This window comes from Nelumbo nucifera, chromosome 1 (assembly GCF_055504915.1).
Source record: "Nelumbo nucifera cultivar China Antique chromosome 1, China Antique-T2T, whole genome shotgun sequence".
NCBI lineage: Eukaryota > Viridiplantae > Streptophyta > Magnoliopsida > Proteales > Nelumbonaceae > Nelumbo > Nelumbo nucifera.
The window spans coordinates 71,123,745-71,140,420 of record NC_142649.1 but is presented as its reverse complement, the minus strand read 5'-3'; the positions used below and the strand labels follow the sequence as shown (position 1 = coordinate 71,140,420).

Here is a 16,676-nt window from a genome sequence, read left to right as displayed (position 1 = left end):
ATCGGGGTAACCGGCCCAATCTGCATCAGCATAAGCCCTCAACTGAATAGGAGAGGAAGAAGAAAAGAATAGTCTCTGAGGTAAAGTGCCACGAACATAACAGATGATCCGGTGGACAACAGTCATGTGGGGTTGACGTGGGACTGAAACAAACTGACTAACTACTGTATGAGAAATGTCTGGACGAGTCATTGTGAGATAGATGAGGAGCCAACCAGTTGTCGATATAGAGTAGCATTAGGAAGCAAGACCCCATTAATTTATACAACATGACATTGAGTTCCAGAGGTGTATCAACCTGTTTGGTGTCTGTAAGACCAGCAAGCTTAACAAGATCAGATGCATACTTGTGCTGACAAACAAAGTAACCTCGGTTGCTACAGTGTGCTTTCAGCCCCAAGAAATAAGTTAGAGAACCCAAGTCTTTTATATGAAATGAATTGTGAAGAGACTTGAGTTCCTGAATTCCATCTTCATCATCCTCTGTCAACAATATATTATCTACATACAACAAAAATATTGTAATGCCTTGAGATCTTTGACGGATGAAGAGAGAATGATTAGAGGCTCTCTGATGATAGCCAACAACAATATCTCAGAACTTCTCAAACCAGGCCCCGGGGGCTTGTTTGAGACCATATAAGGATTTCTTTAACCAACAAACAAGGGAGGGATCACCACTGTATCCCAGAGGAGGCTTTATGTATACTGTCTTAAATGTTTATGCCATAAATCCCAAACGTTATTTCTTTGCCTAACAAAAGATTAAGAAGTGGATGAATTAAAAATATGTTGATGATGCTGGTGCTTTAGAATTCTTGAACTCCAATGCAAATAAATGGCCTAGCCTACACCCCTTCCCTTTCACCTTCCCAGTGTACCAGTCCTGGATTAGACAACCATCATGAGAAAATGTAAGTGTATATCCTTCATCAACAAGTTGGTCAACAGAAATCAGATTAGTAGTAAAGTTAGGAACAAGAAAGGTTTTGGTAAGAGGAAATGAGGCAGTAGATGACAACTTAAGGGATATGTCATTGTAGGGGTGGATTCAAGTCTAGCCGAGACAAATAGCTAGCTATTCGAGCTCGGCTCACCAAGACAGTATGAGGCTCGAGCTCGAGCTTGAGCTTGGTTCGAGCTTGACTGTGAGTCAAATGCTTTATAAAAGTAAAAAATTATATATCAAAACTTTATTTTTTATTTGATATTTAAAAAATTAATAATTATAATAATTAGTTATTATTATTATATATAAAAATAATAAAAATATTATATATAGAAGCTCGTGAGCCTCACTAGCCAAGCTCGAATAGCTTCTAAAAAGCTCGGCTCGTTGCCACCCCTATGTCATTGCTACCAATGATATTCATTTTTCACCATTAGCAATAATGATATGTCTATGATGGGTTTTAGAAATGCTATCTAGGGGTTCAGGGTAAGCCCCTATCATGTGATTAGTTGCTCCAGAATCAATGATCCAAATATGAGATTGAGAATAACAGTAACCAGAAAACTCACTAGCCAAGCCAATAGCAGAAAATGCAGAGGATACCAGTTGCCGAATTTTGTCCTCATCCATAGATGTAGACGATGTAGAAGCCTCACCCTTGGAAGAGGAGGTATTAGTGGTTTGGCCCTCAGTCACTAGATATGCACATGGTTGGTTCTTCTTCTGGACACCTTTAGATGGTCTAATGGGACAATCTAGGATGATGTGACCATGCTTCTTACAATAAGTACAAACATTCTTCTTCTTCTTACAATGAGAAGCAATGTGATGAAACCCCTTGCATTCGTAACTCTTTATTTTGGAGGAGTCCTTAGCACCAGATTTCTGTTTCCTTGAACAACAAAAGCTGTATCAGCCCCAAAGTCGATTAATTTTTCATCAAAACTTGTAGCAGTTAAGAGTCTAGCCTCCTCCCTCAACAGTTCACCAATAATTGAATCCAGGTTTGGAAGAGTTCTTCTATTCAGAATGTTAGACCTGGTTATCTCATATTCGGGCCTAAGTCTCATAAGGAATTGATTCACCTTTCTCTTCTCAAAGTGTTGCTGTAGATACTTGACACATTTTATGGGATTCAAAGGGTCTGTATGGACAAGCTCATATTCTTCCAGCAAGTCAATGAAACTGGTATAATATTCCTGAGTCTTCTTATCTCCCTAGCAGTAGGCAAAAACTTATTCAATCTAATATTGTCTAGACATGTTGGATTGGTGGTCCTTCTTTAAGTATGCATACATCTCATAAGCTGTATGCATCCTTCTCATGGGTACAACGATATGAGAAACAATTGAGCTGAGTATCGAAGAAACTAATTTCCCATTATCCAACTTCCATTGTGCATAACCTTTGGCATCAGTTTCATCCGGCTTAGTAACCTTCCCATTCAAATTTCTGTTATGGACACGCCACCCGGCAGCACGCTGCAGCGCAATCATAGGCAGCAGCACACACAGCGGGCCGCCTAGCAGCACGCACCGCCCGGCAGCGCCGCATAGCAGGCTGGCAGCGCGCGGCACATACCACCCGACAGAGCGCTGCACGCACACGCCCGGCACCGCACGGAAGCGGCACCATGGCGCGCAACATGCACCGCCAGGCAGCAACGCGCACTGCACGGCAGCACGCACTGTGCACACGCCGGCACCGCACGGTAGCGGCACCATGAGCCACGCGCACGCACTGCGCGCACACACCCGGCAGCAGCAGCAGAGCGGGGCCCACACGACAGCTCATAGGGGTGGGCCCACCCTTATCTGGACACGCCAACTCGCCGTCAGCTTAATCTTATCCCTTATCCCTTATCTTATCCTTATCTTATTTTATCTTCTTAAGTAAGAGTTATGAGTTTTAGTTTAAGTAGGAAATTAGGAGTTTTAGTTTGAGTTGGATTACCCTAGCCTAGCCGAATCCAACAAGGAATTCTCTTTTGTAATCTCCTATTTAAGGAGCTACGAATTGAAATAAAGCATTCAATTTTCCAGTCAAGAAACGAGTGAGGAGAGTTTGGGTGGTCTCTTGGACAAATCACCCCAAGGGAGAGTTCGGGTGGTCTCTTGGACAAATCACCCACTAGATAGGCAAAATAGGGTCTGTGCGCAAGGCCAAAGGCAAGGGAAGATCAGGGGTTCCTGCCGTGGAACGACCCGTGACGCGATCCTACGCTCGGGCCCATAACAATTTCCTCCCTCCAGGCCTTACCCTTCAACAAAGAAATCAAAATGGAACTTCCACATGCTGTAGTTAGTTCCATCGAATTTTACAGGAATGATATCTACCTTCTCAGACATTCCGAAACACAACCACGGTCCAAAATAGGTTAACAGAGTTCAAGAGAAAGGAAAAACCAGAGATTGACCACCCAACTTAGATCAGTAACAGTTTAAAAGCAGTATTTAATTAATACTTCACCAAATAACTGAGATTTTGCTGCAGAAATCTCAGAATAACAGGGCTGTATTGATCTCAGTCCCAAAATGGAAGGTTTCAGGACTGTCGACTGCAGGATGGGATCAAAACCCTATCAAATCCAAATCAATCTTCAAAGCAAATTAATGACCAATTAAAGGAGGCCTGGGCAACACTAACTACAAAGTTTTAGGCTGATTGAATCAGCCGATTTTGAGAAAACAAGGGAAAACTGACCTGCTGGGCGTCTTTTCCAGAAAAAACCTATCAGCTTCGGCTGATTAAAATAGCTCTCAAATAGCCTTCAACCAGAGTTTGATAGTAATCAAAATACTTCTTAAACAATCCCTAATCACCCAAGAAGTTAGTTGAATCAGAAGCTGGAGGATATGACCCGCTCTGATACCATGTCAATCTTCCAGCTTGTGAGAACACCAAAGTTTTCAGGGGTGTCTAACAAAACGAACTGATCCCCATCCCCAAAGAGTCTATATATATATATATTGTTGAAGTTCGGCCTGCCCTAGAAGTCTGTTTGTCCGTTAGCAGTCAAGTAAAGCAAGCAAGTAGGAAGGAGGAAGAAAGAGAAAAAGTTTGGTTCGAATTAGGGAAAAATTCAACCCTCCTTTCGGTCAGACCTGTTTTTATATTATTAATGTGATAGGAAAAGACATCAGTGCCCTTATTTAAGTAAGAGGCACTCGAACTAACATAATAAAACAACTTAGCAATCTCAACAGGTACAAAGACCGAAATATCCCTTCACTAACACTCCCCCTCAAGCTGGTGAGTATATATCATATAATCCCAGCTTGTTACATATGTAGTCCACTCTCCCTCGACTCAAACCTTTTGTAAACAGTTATTATATTATTAATGTGATAGGAAAAGACATCAGTGCCCTTATTTAAGTAAGAGGCACTCGAACTAACATAATAAAACAACTCAGCAATCTCAACAGGTACAAAGACTGAAATACCCCTTCACTAACACTCCCCCTCAAGATGGTGAGTATATATCATATAATCCCAGCTTGTTACATATGTAGTCCACTCTCCCCCGACTCAAACCTTTTGTAAACAAGTCTTTATCACTCCATTCAGCACCTTCTCTCTCACAAAATGACAGTCAACCTCAATGTGCTTGGTTCTTTCATGAAACACCGGATTAGAAGAGATATGAACTGCAACCTGATTGTCACAATAGAGCTTCATTGGAGTACTAATGTCATACCCTATCTCCTGTAGAAGGTTCCTTAGCTACACTAATTCACAAGCAGTATGTGCCATAGCCCTATATTTTGCTTCTGCACTGCTTCTTGCTACAACTGTTTGCTTCTTACTTTTCCACGTCACCAGGTTACCCCCCAGAAAAGTGCAATAGCCTGTGGTAGACCGCCTATCAGACATAGAACCGGCCCAGTCAGCATCGGTGTATCCTTCTATTTCCAGTTTTCTGCCACTTTTGTATAGCAAACCACGACCAGGAGCTCCTTTCAAATACCTCACAATCCTTAGCACTACATTCCAATGAGGGACCAAAGGTTTCTGCATGAACCGACTCACCACACTAACCGCAAATGAAATATCTGGCTGAGTAATGGTTAGATAGTTTAGTTTGCCTACAAGTCGGTATCTGCCAGGGTCTTCAAATACTTCACCCATATCACTGCTCAGCCTCGTATTTGTTTCCATAGGTGTTTCAGTTGGTTTCGTACCTAACAAACCTGTTTCTTCCAGCAAATGAAGCACATATTTCCTATGACACAGATTAATACCATGCTTAGATCTTGCTACCTCTATGCCCAAGAAGTACTTCAATTTGCCAAGGTCCTTTGTCTGAAAGTGTTCCTGTAGAAAGGCCTTCAACCTGTCAATGCCCATTTTATCATTCCCAGTAACAACGATATCATCTACATACACCACCAATAGTATTTTTCCTACCGGAGAGTCATGGCTGAAGACAAAATGATCAACTTGGCACTGTTTCATACCAAAGTTCTTGACCACCTCACTGAACCTACCAAACCATGCTCGAGGGGACTGTTTAAGTCCATATATAGCCTTCTTAAGTCTACATACCTTACCATCCTCCCCCTGAGCAACAAACCCTGGTGGTTGCTCCATGTAGACCTCCTCGAGCAAATCACCATGCAAAAATGCATTTTTGATATCCAGCTGATATAGGGGCCAATCATACATAGCTGCAAAAGAGATGATAACACGAACTGACCCTATCTTAGCAACCGGGGAGGTCTTTGTGTAATCAATACCATAGGTTTGGGAGTACCCTTTTGCTACCAATCGCGCCTTCAAACGCTCAACACGACCATCAGGCAAGTACTTAACGGTATAAACCCACTTACAACTGACAACCTGTCTTCCAGGAGGAAGAGCGGTGAGATCCCAAGTGTGATTATGATGGAGACCAGAGAGCTCTTCTTCCATAGCACGACACCACTCTGGAGAAGTAAGGGCTTCCTGGACATCCTTAGGGACAACCACCGAGGATAAAAAAGAGGTGAACGATGGGAGGCAGAAAGGTGAGTAAGTGAAACATAATTGGAAATGGGATGAAAGGTACGAGTGCGTTTATCTTTCCGTAAGGCAATAGGAAGATCAAGGTCGGAGGCTGGTGGCGGGTCTGGAGTTGGATTTGTCGACGGTGATGAAGTCGGAGGAGTCGCAGTCGGTACATGTGGGCGATGTGTATACACGTGACGGATAGGTGGACGGTCAACGGACGGTGGCACCGGAGGCAAGGACGTAGGCATGGCTGGAACAAGAGAAAGAGGATCAGCCACAGGAAGGGGAAGAGGAGGAGGTGATATGGAGGAAGAAGCATCACCAGACCCCACGAAGAATTGAGTAGACTCAAAGAAGGTAACATCAACACATACCAAGGAACGACGAGAACTGGGATGGTAACACTTGTACCCTTTTTGAGTTCGGGAATAGCCAAGGAATATGCACTTAAGGGATCGTGCATCTAACTTGTCGTTCCCGAGACCCAAATTATGGATGAAGCAGACACACCTAAATACCCAAGGAGAAAGCGGAAATGGAGACATGGTGGGAAACAAGACATTAAATGGAGAATGACCATCAAGGATAGACGTGGGCATCCGATTAATTAGGAAACAAGAGGTGAGCATCACATCACTCCAAAAGGGTTTGGAAACATTCATGTGGTGCATGAGGGAGCATGCCGTTTCTAAAAGATGCCGGTTCTTTCTCTCAGCCACCCCATTTTGTTGTGGGGTGTAAGTACACGAAGTTTGGTGTATAATGTCATGTTGGTCCAAGTACTCTTGAAAAGATGAAGACAAATATTCATGGCCATTATCAGAATGGAAAATTTTAATGTGAACGCCAAATTGATTGCGAATCTCAACATAAAATTTCTAGAAGATGGTAAATAATTCACTTCTTTCCTTCATTAAATAGAGCCACGTCATCCTTGAAAAGTCATCAACAAAAATAACAAAATATCTGTATCCATTATATGCATCACTTTATAAAGACCCCAAACATCTGAGTGAATTAAAGAAAAAGGACTAAATGCACAATTATCAACCCTAGAGCTAAAGGGAACACGATGGTGTTTCCCAAATTGACACGACTCACAATCTAGAACAGAAAGTTGACTCAACGAAGGAACCAAAGACTTTTAACACTTTCAGCGAAGGATGACAAAATCTACAATGCCACTGGAGAGGAGAGATAGATGACTGAAGGGCTGTTGACATTCTTCCACCACCATCAAGATAATACAGTCCACCGTCTTCATGCCCTCCACCAATCTTCATCCCCGTCTTGAGATCTTGAAAAACACACATAGAGGGGTAAAATGTAATGGAGCAATTAAGTGACTTTGGTCAGCTTACTAACAAACATAAGATTAAATGGAAGCTTAGGTACATACAAAACTGAGGATAGGGATACAGGGTCCAGGTCAACATTACCAACACCACAAATAGATGATGTGGAGCCATTAGCAAGTGTAACAGATTGTGATGTTGAGCAATGAGTGAGAGAAGAAAACACACCTGGAGTTCCAGTCATGTGATCGGAGGCTCCAGAGTCAATAATCCAGGGGTTGGGTGTGGATGCCAAACAAGCCATACCTGAGTGTGCAAAAGTAGTGTTCTGTTGCGACGTGGATTGAACAAACCTTTCATACTCATCACGAGGAATACTCACCATCTCCTTGCCTAGACCATCTGAAGAGGTAGGAGGCATCTGATTAGCTGAACGGTTCTCCTGTCTAAAACTGGAACTGGTGTCACTAGTCATGGCATGATTGGCCCAGGTCGAGGGTGGACCATGCAAGTCATAGCAGTAATTAATAGTATGTCCATCCAAACCACAATGAGTACACCTCCGTGGACCCGAGCCATGTCCTCTACCACGAGCTCCCCCTGAATCTCTGCCCCTAGTACGACCACCACCATGGGTATGTGTAGATCCACCACTACCACTCCGGCCATATACTGGGCCACTTCTGCCACCACGGCCAGATTGGGCTCCTCGAGCCCCACTTCTAACACCTCGACCTCTCGACACTGCAAATGCTGATCTATCTGAGACATTAGGGTTTTCCATAGGTCCAATGGAAGTCCTCCAAAGTCGAGCAAACACCTCCTCTAAAGATGGAAGGGATGATCCTCCTAGTATCTGGGCTCGTACTGGTTCATACTCGGATTTCAGCCCCACCAGAAACCGAGTCACATCAAGTTGCTCCTGTTGTTGTTGAATCTTGACATCAAGAGTGAGAGGGTGATAGACATTCAACTCATTACGAATGTTTCTCATACTGGCATAGTACTCCTCAAGACTTTGATTGCCCTGTTGCAGATTGAAGTACTCCTGATACATTTGATATACCCTGGTTGTATTGTCCTAACCAGAATACAATTTCTTAGCATGATCCCACACCTCTTTGGCCGTGTCAAGAAACATGAAGTTCACACTAATTCTGGGTTTCATACTGTTCCATAACCATGTGATGATCTGTGCATCTTCTTGTTCCCAATCTTCGTACTCATGAGAATCAGTGGGGGGTTTCTCCTCTCTTACGTGCTTCACCTTCTTCTTTGCCTTTAGAAAAACCTCTACAGACTTAGCCCAAGGGACATAATTCTCCCCATTCAGTTTAATGGAGGTCATTTGGACATTCAGTTAGTCAGTAGATATCATCACATTAGGTTTACTATCACTGTTATCTCCCATTGCTGAATTCTTTTATCACCGAATTCTGCACACTACACACTGCACACTGCACACAGACACTTCACTGAATTCTGCACACTGATTTCAGCAATAATAAGTGCTGAAAGTTGCACTTGTAACACCACAGATCCTACTCTACAGCTACCTGAAGTTTCACCACTATGTGAACACCACAAACCAGCATAAACCCTAGCACACTACAATCTGAAACCCCTCCATACGATCTGTACCATACCTCTTATGTGCTTCATAACAGAAATTATGCATAAAAGAAACTCCTTATGCATAAAAGACCCACTGCACCACACGTACCAGCCCTACATTGATTAGGGGAGGGCTTAAAAAACACAGCAACAGACCACACACGACACAACCGGAGGCATATACACCTCCAAGGGAAGAGGGCGATCACTCCTTTTCAGCCCTTTTCCCAATCTCCAATCGACGGCTGAGAAATCAAAGAAAAAAACCTAGGTTGAATGCGCAGAAGACAGAATTCTAGGCAAGTCCGATTTGTTTAATTTGGCTCTGATACCATGTTGAAGTTCGGCCTGCCCTAGAAGTCTGTTTGTCCGTTAGCAGTCAAGTAAAGCAAGCAAGCAAGAAGAAGGAAGAAAGAGAGAAAAGGTCTGGTTCGAATTAGGGAAAAATTCAACCCTCCTTTCGGCCAGACCTGTTATTATATTATTAATGTGATAGGAAAAGACATCAGTGCCCTTATTTAAGTAAGAGGCACTCAAACTAACATAATAAAACAACTCAGCAATCTCAACAGGTACAAAGACCGAAATACCTCTTCACTAACATATATATATAAGTCGTATGTATTAACAAAGGAGCCCTTAAAGGGCTGAAGGTGAAAAAGGAATAATTACAAAAAGGGTCCTTGGTGGGCTGAATTGTCAAGTGGTGGTCTATAGAAACAACTCTAGATTGTGTGTGTGGCTTTGTGTATTGAGGAAAGGTAATGTATTGTATTAAAGAAAAAAAAACCTCACTCTATACAGTAAGAAACTGTGAATAAAGAAGTGGAACTCAGAAAAGAGCTGTGTGGAATATCTGTAAAACTTCTGTTCACTGTAATCCAAGAGTGAATTCTACCCCATAGTTCCTTTACAATTAAATCATTTGATTTCTCCATAGCTTCAAAAACTCTGCCATTTCTTTCCATCCACACAGTCCAAAAAATTGCCAAAGGAATTACTTTCCAAACTACTTTCCCTTTTTTCTCAGGCCCTTCAATTAACTGGTTAAAAGTTCCATCACAGGATTTGGAAAACAAAAGTGCAACCCAAAAATGTCTAGAACTTTGGATCACAGCCTTCTAGCAAAACAATAATGCAAAAATGTGGTCAACAGATTCCACTTCCTCATTACAGAAAAAACAGTTAGTGCTATCCAATATCATCACTCTTTTCAGTAAATTATCTATAGTTAAACTCTAGATTGTATAAACCCTAGAAAACAATACCTTTTTTTATCTGTAACCTAGAAAACAGTACTGCTTTAGTATCTAATAGCTGCCATCAATGAGCTTTTAACAATTACAAAGATAACCATTTATTTATTTATTTTTTGATAGGAAACGGTAACTTTCATTTTGATAATTAAAAAGATTACAGGCTTACCACCCACAAAAAGGATGGAAAAAGAAAATCAAAAACTTACAAACAGGCCCAAAACAAAGCCTCCCTACTAACTCCTTGCTTAGCTAAAGTGTCAGTTAAAGATAATCATTTATCATTGTCAAGAAAATTTATCCATTCACCTTCTTTTTTTTTTCCTTTTCATTTGCTTATCATTTTTTTTTGGTTTATTGAATTAATCATAACTATTCATCAAAAAAAAAATTAATCATAACTAACTTTCAGGAAATTTTACAAAATGAAGCTTCTTTTGATTGCAGGACTTCATTGTAAATGAAGGTGGTGGAGAGGCACCTCTAGAGGGTTCTATACCAGATATGACTTCTTTAACAGAGTTAGTAACTGAATCATAACTAGCTAAATTCAAAATCTTTCAAGGCACTCACTGCTGTCTTTTCCTTTCTTTTTGTTGTAATAATACACTGCATGTCAACCTTTTTGCAGATATTACGTAAATTTGCAAAAGATTTACCAGGCTAAAGCTGAGGCAGATTTTCTTGCTGTTGAGAGTCGGGTGAGGAATATCTTGAAAAGAATTGGTAGGGATCAAGATGCCATTCCAAGGACAACCATAAAAACCTTCTGTAAAAATGCAAGAAAGCTGACAGTAAGTCCTTTGGATATCAAAGCTTTTATGTGTTATCTAGTATGGACTATAATGTCCTAAAAGGATGGAAATGTTTTTTTTGCTTACTTTCTATGCATTACCAGAGTTCCAAACAAATTGCGTAAGGTGTGGATTTGCAAATAAAATTATTAGTCCAACTTTTTTGCCTTTATTAATTGATAGATTGACCATTAATTACCATGATTCATGCATGTCGCAGCAGTATAATTTTGTACATTACTGATAAGAAAGACTGGTTTTGCACATCAGATTTAATGTTGTTCATGGTTCCCGTATAAATTCTTCCTTGGTTTGTGCTTTTTTAATGCACGTCTATATTTACTGTTAATTGTTTTTGTGTTCAGAGCATCCTTTATTCTGTATCATAGTTGTCAAGGCGCCTAGGCGACCACAGGGCGCCCAGTCGCCTAGGCGACCACAGGGCGCCCAGTCGCCTAGGCAATGGAATTTGAAAGTATAAAATAAATACCCCTATCCATCTTAAGCTACTTTATTAGTTTTTAATACTAACCAACATACCTGTATACTATTAGCAATAAAATCAATCAATTAAAACATAAAATGCCATCATATATACATCATACCTGTTTCAGGCCAACAAAAAGGGGGAGTGCAGCTAAAAAAAGAGAGAAAAATAAGACCCTGTTTCATTCCCAAAATAAGTTGTCCAGGAGGAGGACTTGGATGTGTTTAAGGGGGCGGAGACCCTGTTTCAGGCTAATAAAAATGGAGAATGTGACGAAAAAGGAGAGAAAAAAATAAAGGGACAGAGCCCCTGTTTCGTTCAAAAAAACGCATTATTAAAAAATAGTGCAAAAATTACAGGAAAATTTTAGAAAGTTGGGGTGCAGCCTCTGTTTTATTCCCAAAAGTGTTTTTTTTAATGCACGTCTATATTTACTGTTAAATGTTTTTGTGTTCAGAGCATCCTTTATTCTGTATCATAGTTGTCAAGGCGCCTAGGCGACCACAGGGCGCCCAGTCGCCTAGGCAATGGAATTTGAAAGTATAAAATAAATACCCCTATCCATCTTAAGCTACTTTATTAGTTTTTAATACTAACCAACATACCTGTATACTATTAGCAATAAAATCAATCAATTAAAACATAAAATGCCATCATATATACATCATACCTGTTTCAGGCCAACAAAAAGGGGGAGTGCAGCTAAAAAAAGAGAAAAATAAGACCCTGTTTCATTCCCAAAATAAGTTGTCCAAGAGGACTTGGATGTGTTTAAGGGGGCGGAGACCCTGTTTCAGGCTAATAAAAATGGAGAATGCGACGAAAAAGGAGAGAAAAAAATAAAGGGACAGAGCCCCTGTTTCGTTCAAAAAAATGCATTATTAAAAAATAGTGCAAAAATTACAGGAAAATTTTAGAAAGTTGGGGTGCAGCCTCTGTTTTATTGCCAAAAGTGTTTTTTTTTTTTTTTAAAGTAAGAAAGTAAAATACAGGAGTACCAGTGTGATTTGAGGAAGAAGAAGGAGGAGGCGGAGCCCCTGTTTAGTCCCAAAAATATTTCTTAAAGAAGAAACTTACCTGGAGGTCTTGGACGACTAGGACTGAACAATGGAATCTTCTCAGTCCTTGGTTTGTCTTATTCTCAGTTCAGAACTCAAACCCAAAGAAACTTTCATAGCTTTAATATAAAAGAGAATTATCTTAATAAAAAATGGTAACATACAACAGGGTGTATTCTAATAAAATAAAACCAACCAATAAAATGATATAACACATATGCGCATTCAAAAAAGATAATATAATATGTATATGGGTGAGCACCTAATACGAAAAACACATTGGCATTGGGCAAGGCGACCTCTAAAAATCGCCTAGTCACCTAGGTTTTGTATCAGTAGAGTCATCCTTGTGTGCATACGTGCATGGGGGGTATGCTTGTTTGGTGTGGAATTTAATATTATACACTGCAAACATCATTGACATTTGCTTTTAATAGCTTCTATAGTGTTGGTTTGAGAAATTGAAAACTTGGATTGTTCAGTTTTTATTTTAGAATGGCTTCAGTGTCTATAAAAAGAACCTTAGCCCCATGTATGACCATGGTGGCTTTTTAAAATTGCAGTACAGTGATCGTACTTAAAGCTTCAATATTACATGCATGGCAAATGTCCATATATTCACTTTTGATATCATAGTTCTTTCATTGAACTGTGAGACATAAGCATCAGTTTTGAGTTTTCATTAAATTATTAAAATATACTTTTTTATGGTTTAGAATGAAAATACTCAATCATCACTATCAATATGCAGTCATACAGAATTATCAACTAGTGAGAATGATTTTGGTGTGATGTCATGATGTTATTGTATCAATGGCCGTTGTGCAGGTTTGCAGATACCGCCTAATTGAGGATGAATTTAATTCTCCTGTCTTGCCAGAGTTACAGAAGTACTTAACTGACGAAGATTACAGGTGACTTCCTACTATTGTTGCTTGTATCTATGAAACGATATGTTTATCTTACAAAATATATAATTTCTAATATAGTAACCAATGGGAGGATGGAATTTTCATTCTCACTGGGCCTTAAATACATGTTTGGCATGACATGGGTAACCTGCAAAATTGCAACATCGGTTTTTTCTCCTTTCCTAAATCCATCTTAGTCTAAAACGACAATGCAGGTCAAACTGATTACAAATACTACAGTCATATAGTGGATATTTCTTTTTTTTTTTTAATACTTGCAAGTATGGAAAAGTGGAACTTTGATATTCTAGCGGCCTTGTTATAATCTTTATGGTACCTTGTCCAGGAAACCTGGTTTGAGATTTTTGCCTCATTTTCAGATTCACGAAGTTGGAGTAAGACCATAAATTGTAAGCAAAAATTTTCAAGACAATAAATTAAGATAAAAAATAAGAAAATATCTAATAAAGTGATGCTGATAAGCAATGTAAAGCATTCTTAAATGCCTTACAAACACAATGGACTCATCAAAAGATACATGGATCCTACCATGCTCGACATGTATTGAAAGATGATGGAACATTGGCATTTTTTGCCAGCACTGCTCTAATTAATAATCCAGAGACAGTTTTCCGGCACATACCAGCACCAAGGGACTACTAGTAGTCATATATTGCTGGGAAATGGCATCATTTTCTTTATTTTATTTTCAAATGACTAGTTAGAATCTTCCTTTCTTTTCTCATTGCTACATCATGTGCTGCAGTCTTAATGCTATTGTTAAATATTGTGGATGTGGTAGTGATGTAGGACCAGCTCAGTTCTAGTCCTTAGAGAATGTTGAATGGTCTTCTTGATCAAAGTTTTATGGCTGTTGATGGCTGTAATGGCTTCTTGAAGGAATTAAAGAGAAAATAGGGAGAGAAAGAAGAGAGAAAATACCTGGAATCACTCACAGGGTGCCTAGAATCACTCTAGGGCATGGGAATCAATCACCATAGCTAGCATAAGCTGAAGAAAACTCAATATATTTCATTGCCTTTGTGTAAAACGTCCATACATATTTATAGAGTCTACACTCATAATAATCCTAGGAGTCAAACGTCCATACTGTTAGACTCGATAATCCTAGTAGGATTCAAACTAAGCTGTCATATCCTATTTCAATTCAAAGAAGACTCAATAACTCTAATCCTACTTTTGCAATGACTCTGAAATTTTAAACATAAACAAACTATAACTAGACAATTTAAACCCTATCATTGGACCCCACAGAAAATTGCAAAAATGACAAAAATACCCCTACTGTCCAAAAATACAGAAATATATGAAATATCATAAAATTCCAATTTTGACTCTTCAGCTCCTGCATCAGGTAGTGATACTGGAAACCTCTAGCTTGGATCTTCAAGTGACTCTTAAAGTCTTATTGTTCTCTTCTTTGTTTCTTGACTGGTTTTTGTGTACATTTTCTAGTAATTGATTGCATTCTTCTGTTTTTCGTAGTGTTGCCATTGGGTTTTACATTCTGCTTCGAGCAGTTGATCGTTTTGCTACCAACTACAACAGATTCCCTGGCATGTTTGATGGGTAACATTTTTTTTCTTATATATCGCACCAACCAATCATACCACTATTAGATATTCATATTATCTTTATAAACAAGTGCTTCAACTTCCTTGAAACACTATTTTTGGTACTATGCAGTGAGATGGATGAGGATATATCTCGATTGAAGACTATAGCTGTTGGCATACTGAATGACTTGGGTTTTAATGGGTCAACCTTAACGGAGGACTTAACCAATGAAATGTGCAGATTTGGTGGTGCAGAGCTTCATGCAGTGGCCGCCTTCACAGGGGGCATTGCATCCCAGGAAGTGATCAAGGTTTGTTTGCTTTCATTACATTAGGCATTCTTTGCAAAATCTATGATGCTAAGATAGAATTTGTTCCTTGCACCATACAGCTTATCACGAAACAATTTGTCCCCATGTCTGGCACATTCATCTTCAATGGCGTTGACCACAAGTCTCAACTGTTACTGTTATAGTTGTGCATATAAGCCACAGTGAGTGCCTCAGAACTCATTCTTATGTTCATGATCCTTCTGAACTTATTTTCTGGTTCGTTCATTTTCAGTTTGTTTGTTTGCAGATCATATTTTACCCAAGGTGCTATTACCCTTCCTTGATGGATATATGATATGGTGATTCTACATTCAAGTTTTTTCCCTGCCTCTTTATGGTGGAATTTTGGGGGTTTTTGGTCTTACACTCCGATCATTAAGAAGCATGGCCAGGTAATTGGATTGGGACATGTAATTTAAAATTTGAGCAAACAAAATGAAGGAAAAAGGAGGGGAAAGAGAAGAAAAGGAAAGAAGAGAGACCAAAGAGGTAGAGAAACAAATATATCCAGTCTATTTTAACCCGGATCTAAAGAACTCCAGGAAGCTTTTTGGGAGCAGCTAGTGTTGACGAGTCTAGGTCGCACGATTTCTGAACAAGATACCACCATCAACAACGGGGGGTTTTGTATGATTTCAGCTTAAATTTTCGTTTGTAAACGAATTCCTGTGGTACCAATAGAATGTGGTAATTTATCTAGGAATTAGGATCCCTCCTTGCCGCTTGCTGGCGTTATATCTTGGAAACCACTGGAGGATGATCAATTCAGTACTTCGGAGGCATTATATGCGGATCCAATGGCACTTCTGGTTCCATTTGTTTGCACTGCAATTTCATTTATACTTGGGGGGTTTTCTTTCTTTCTTTTTATTTTTTATTTTTGGATTTTAAGAGGGGAGAAAGTTGGTCAATGGGATTTTGATTCTCATTGACCAAGAAGCCCATGTTATTTTTTCAGATTATGTGGGGACCAGTCTCCAGAGACAGTTTATTTTTCGGGGTAAGTTATATCTATCTCCTAGGTGGTAAATAACTTTCCCACCTTGGGGGGTGGGGGAGTTGTCAACACTTGAATGTGACAAAAATACCCTTTTTAATATTAGATTTTTATGGCTAAAATGGTCATTGCCTTATTTACATGGGAAATAAAACAATATGGATAAATGCAATTATCCGGGTAAGTCTTTACTCGGATAAGTGCATTTACTTGATAATTAACTTATCGAAAAGCGAAAAGAGCTTGAAATAAATGCATGAAAAATGCAGATTCTTGGTTACATTTGTTTTGGGTTTTACTTTAATTAGGTTCTGGATTTTATTTTATTTCATATTTTCATCTACAAATGCAAAAAACAAACAAGGCAAAAGGTGAAACAAAAATGAATCAGAATTTGCATTGAAATCATTTG

General features: G+C 39.6%; 1 protein-coding gene across 1 annotated transcript in view; it reads left to right on the top strand.

The window, feature by feature from the left end:
* Nucleotides 1–16,386, top strand: part of LOC104612798 (NEDD8-activating enzyme E1 regulatory subunit AXR1-like) — a 39,561-nt gene extending 23,175 nt beyond the window's left edge. The window contains exons 9-15 of the mRNA XM_010280376.3: nt 10,556–10,629; nt 10,740–10,902; nt 13,276–13,361; nt 14,865–14,948; nt 15,066–15,246; nt 15,327–15,428; nt 15,515–16,386. Coding sequence (XP_010278678.1) covers nt 10,556–10,629; nt 10,740–10,902; nt 13,276–13,361; nt 14,865–14,948; nt 15,066–15,246; nt 15,327–15,410 — 672 coding nt within the window. The 3' untranslated portion in view covers nt 15,411–15,428; nt 15,515–16,386. The remainder of the gene's footprint in view (nt 1–10,555; nt 10,630–10,739; nt 10,903–13,275; nt 13,362–14,864; nt 14,949–15,065; nt 15,247–15,326; nt 15,429–15,514) is intronic.
* Nucleotides 16,387–16,676: the final 290 nt, after the last annotated feature.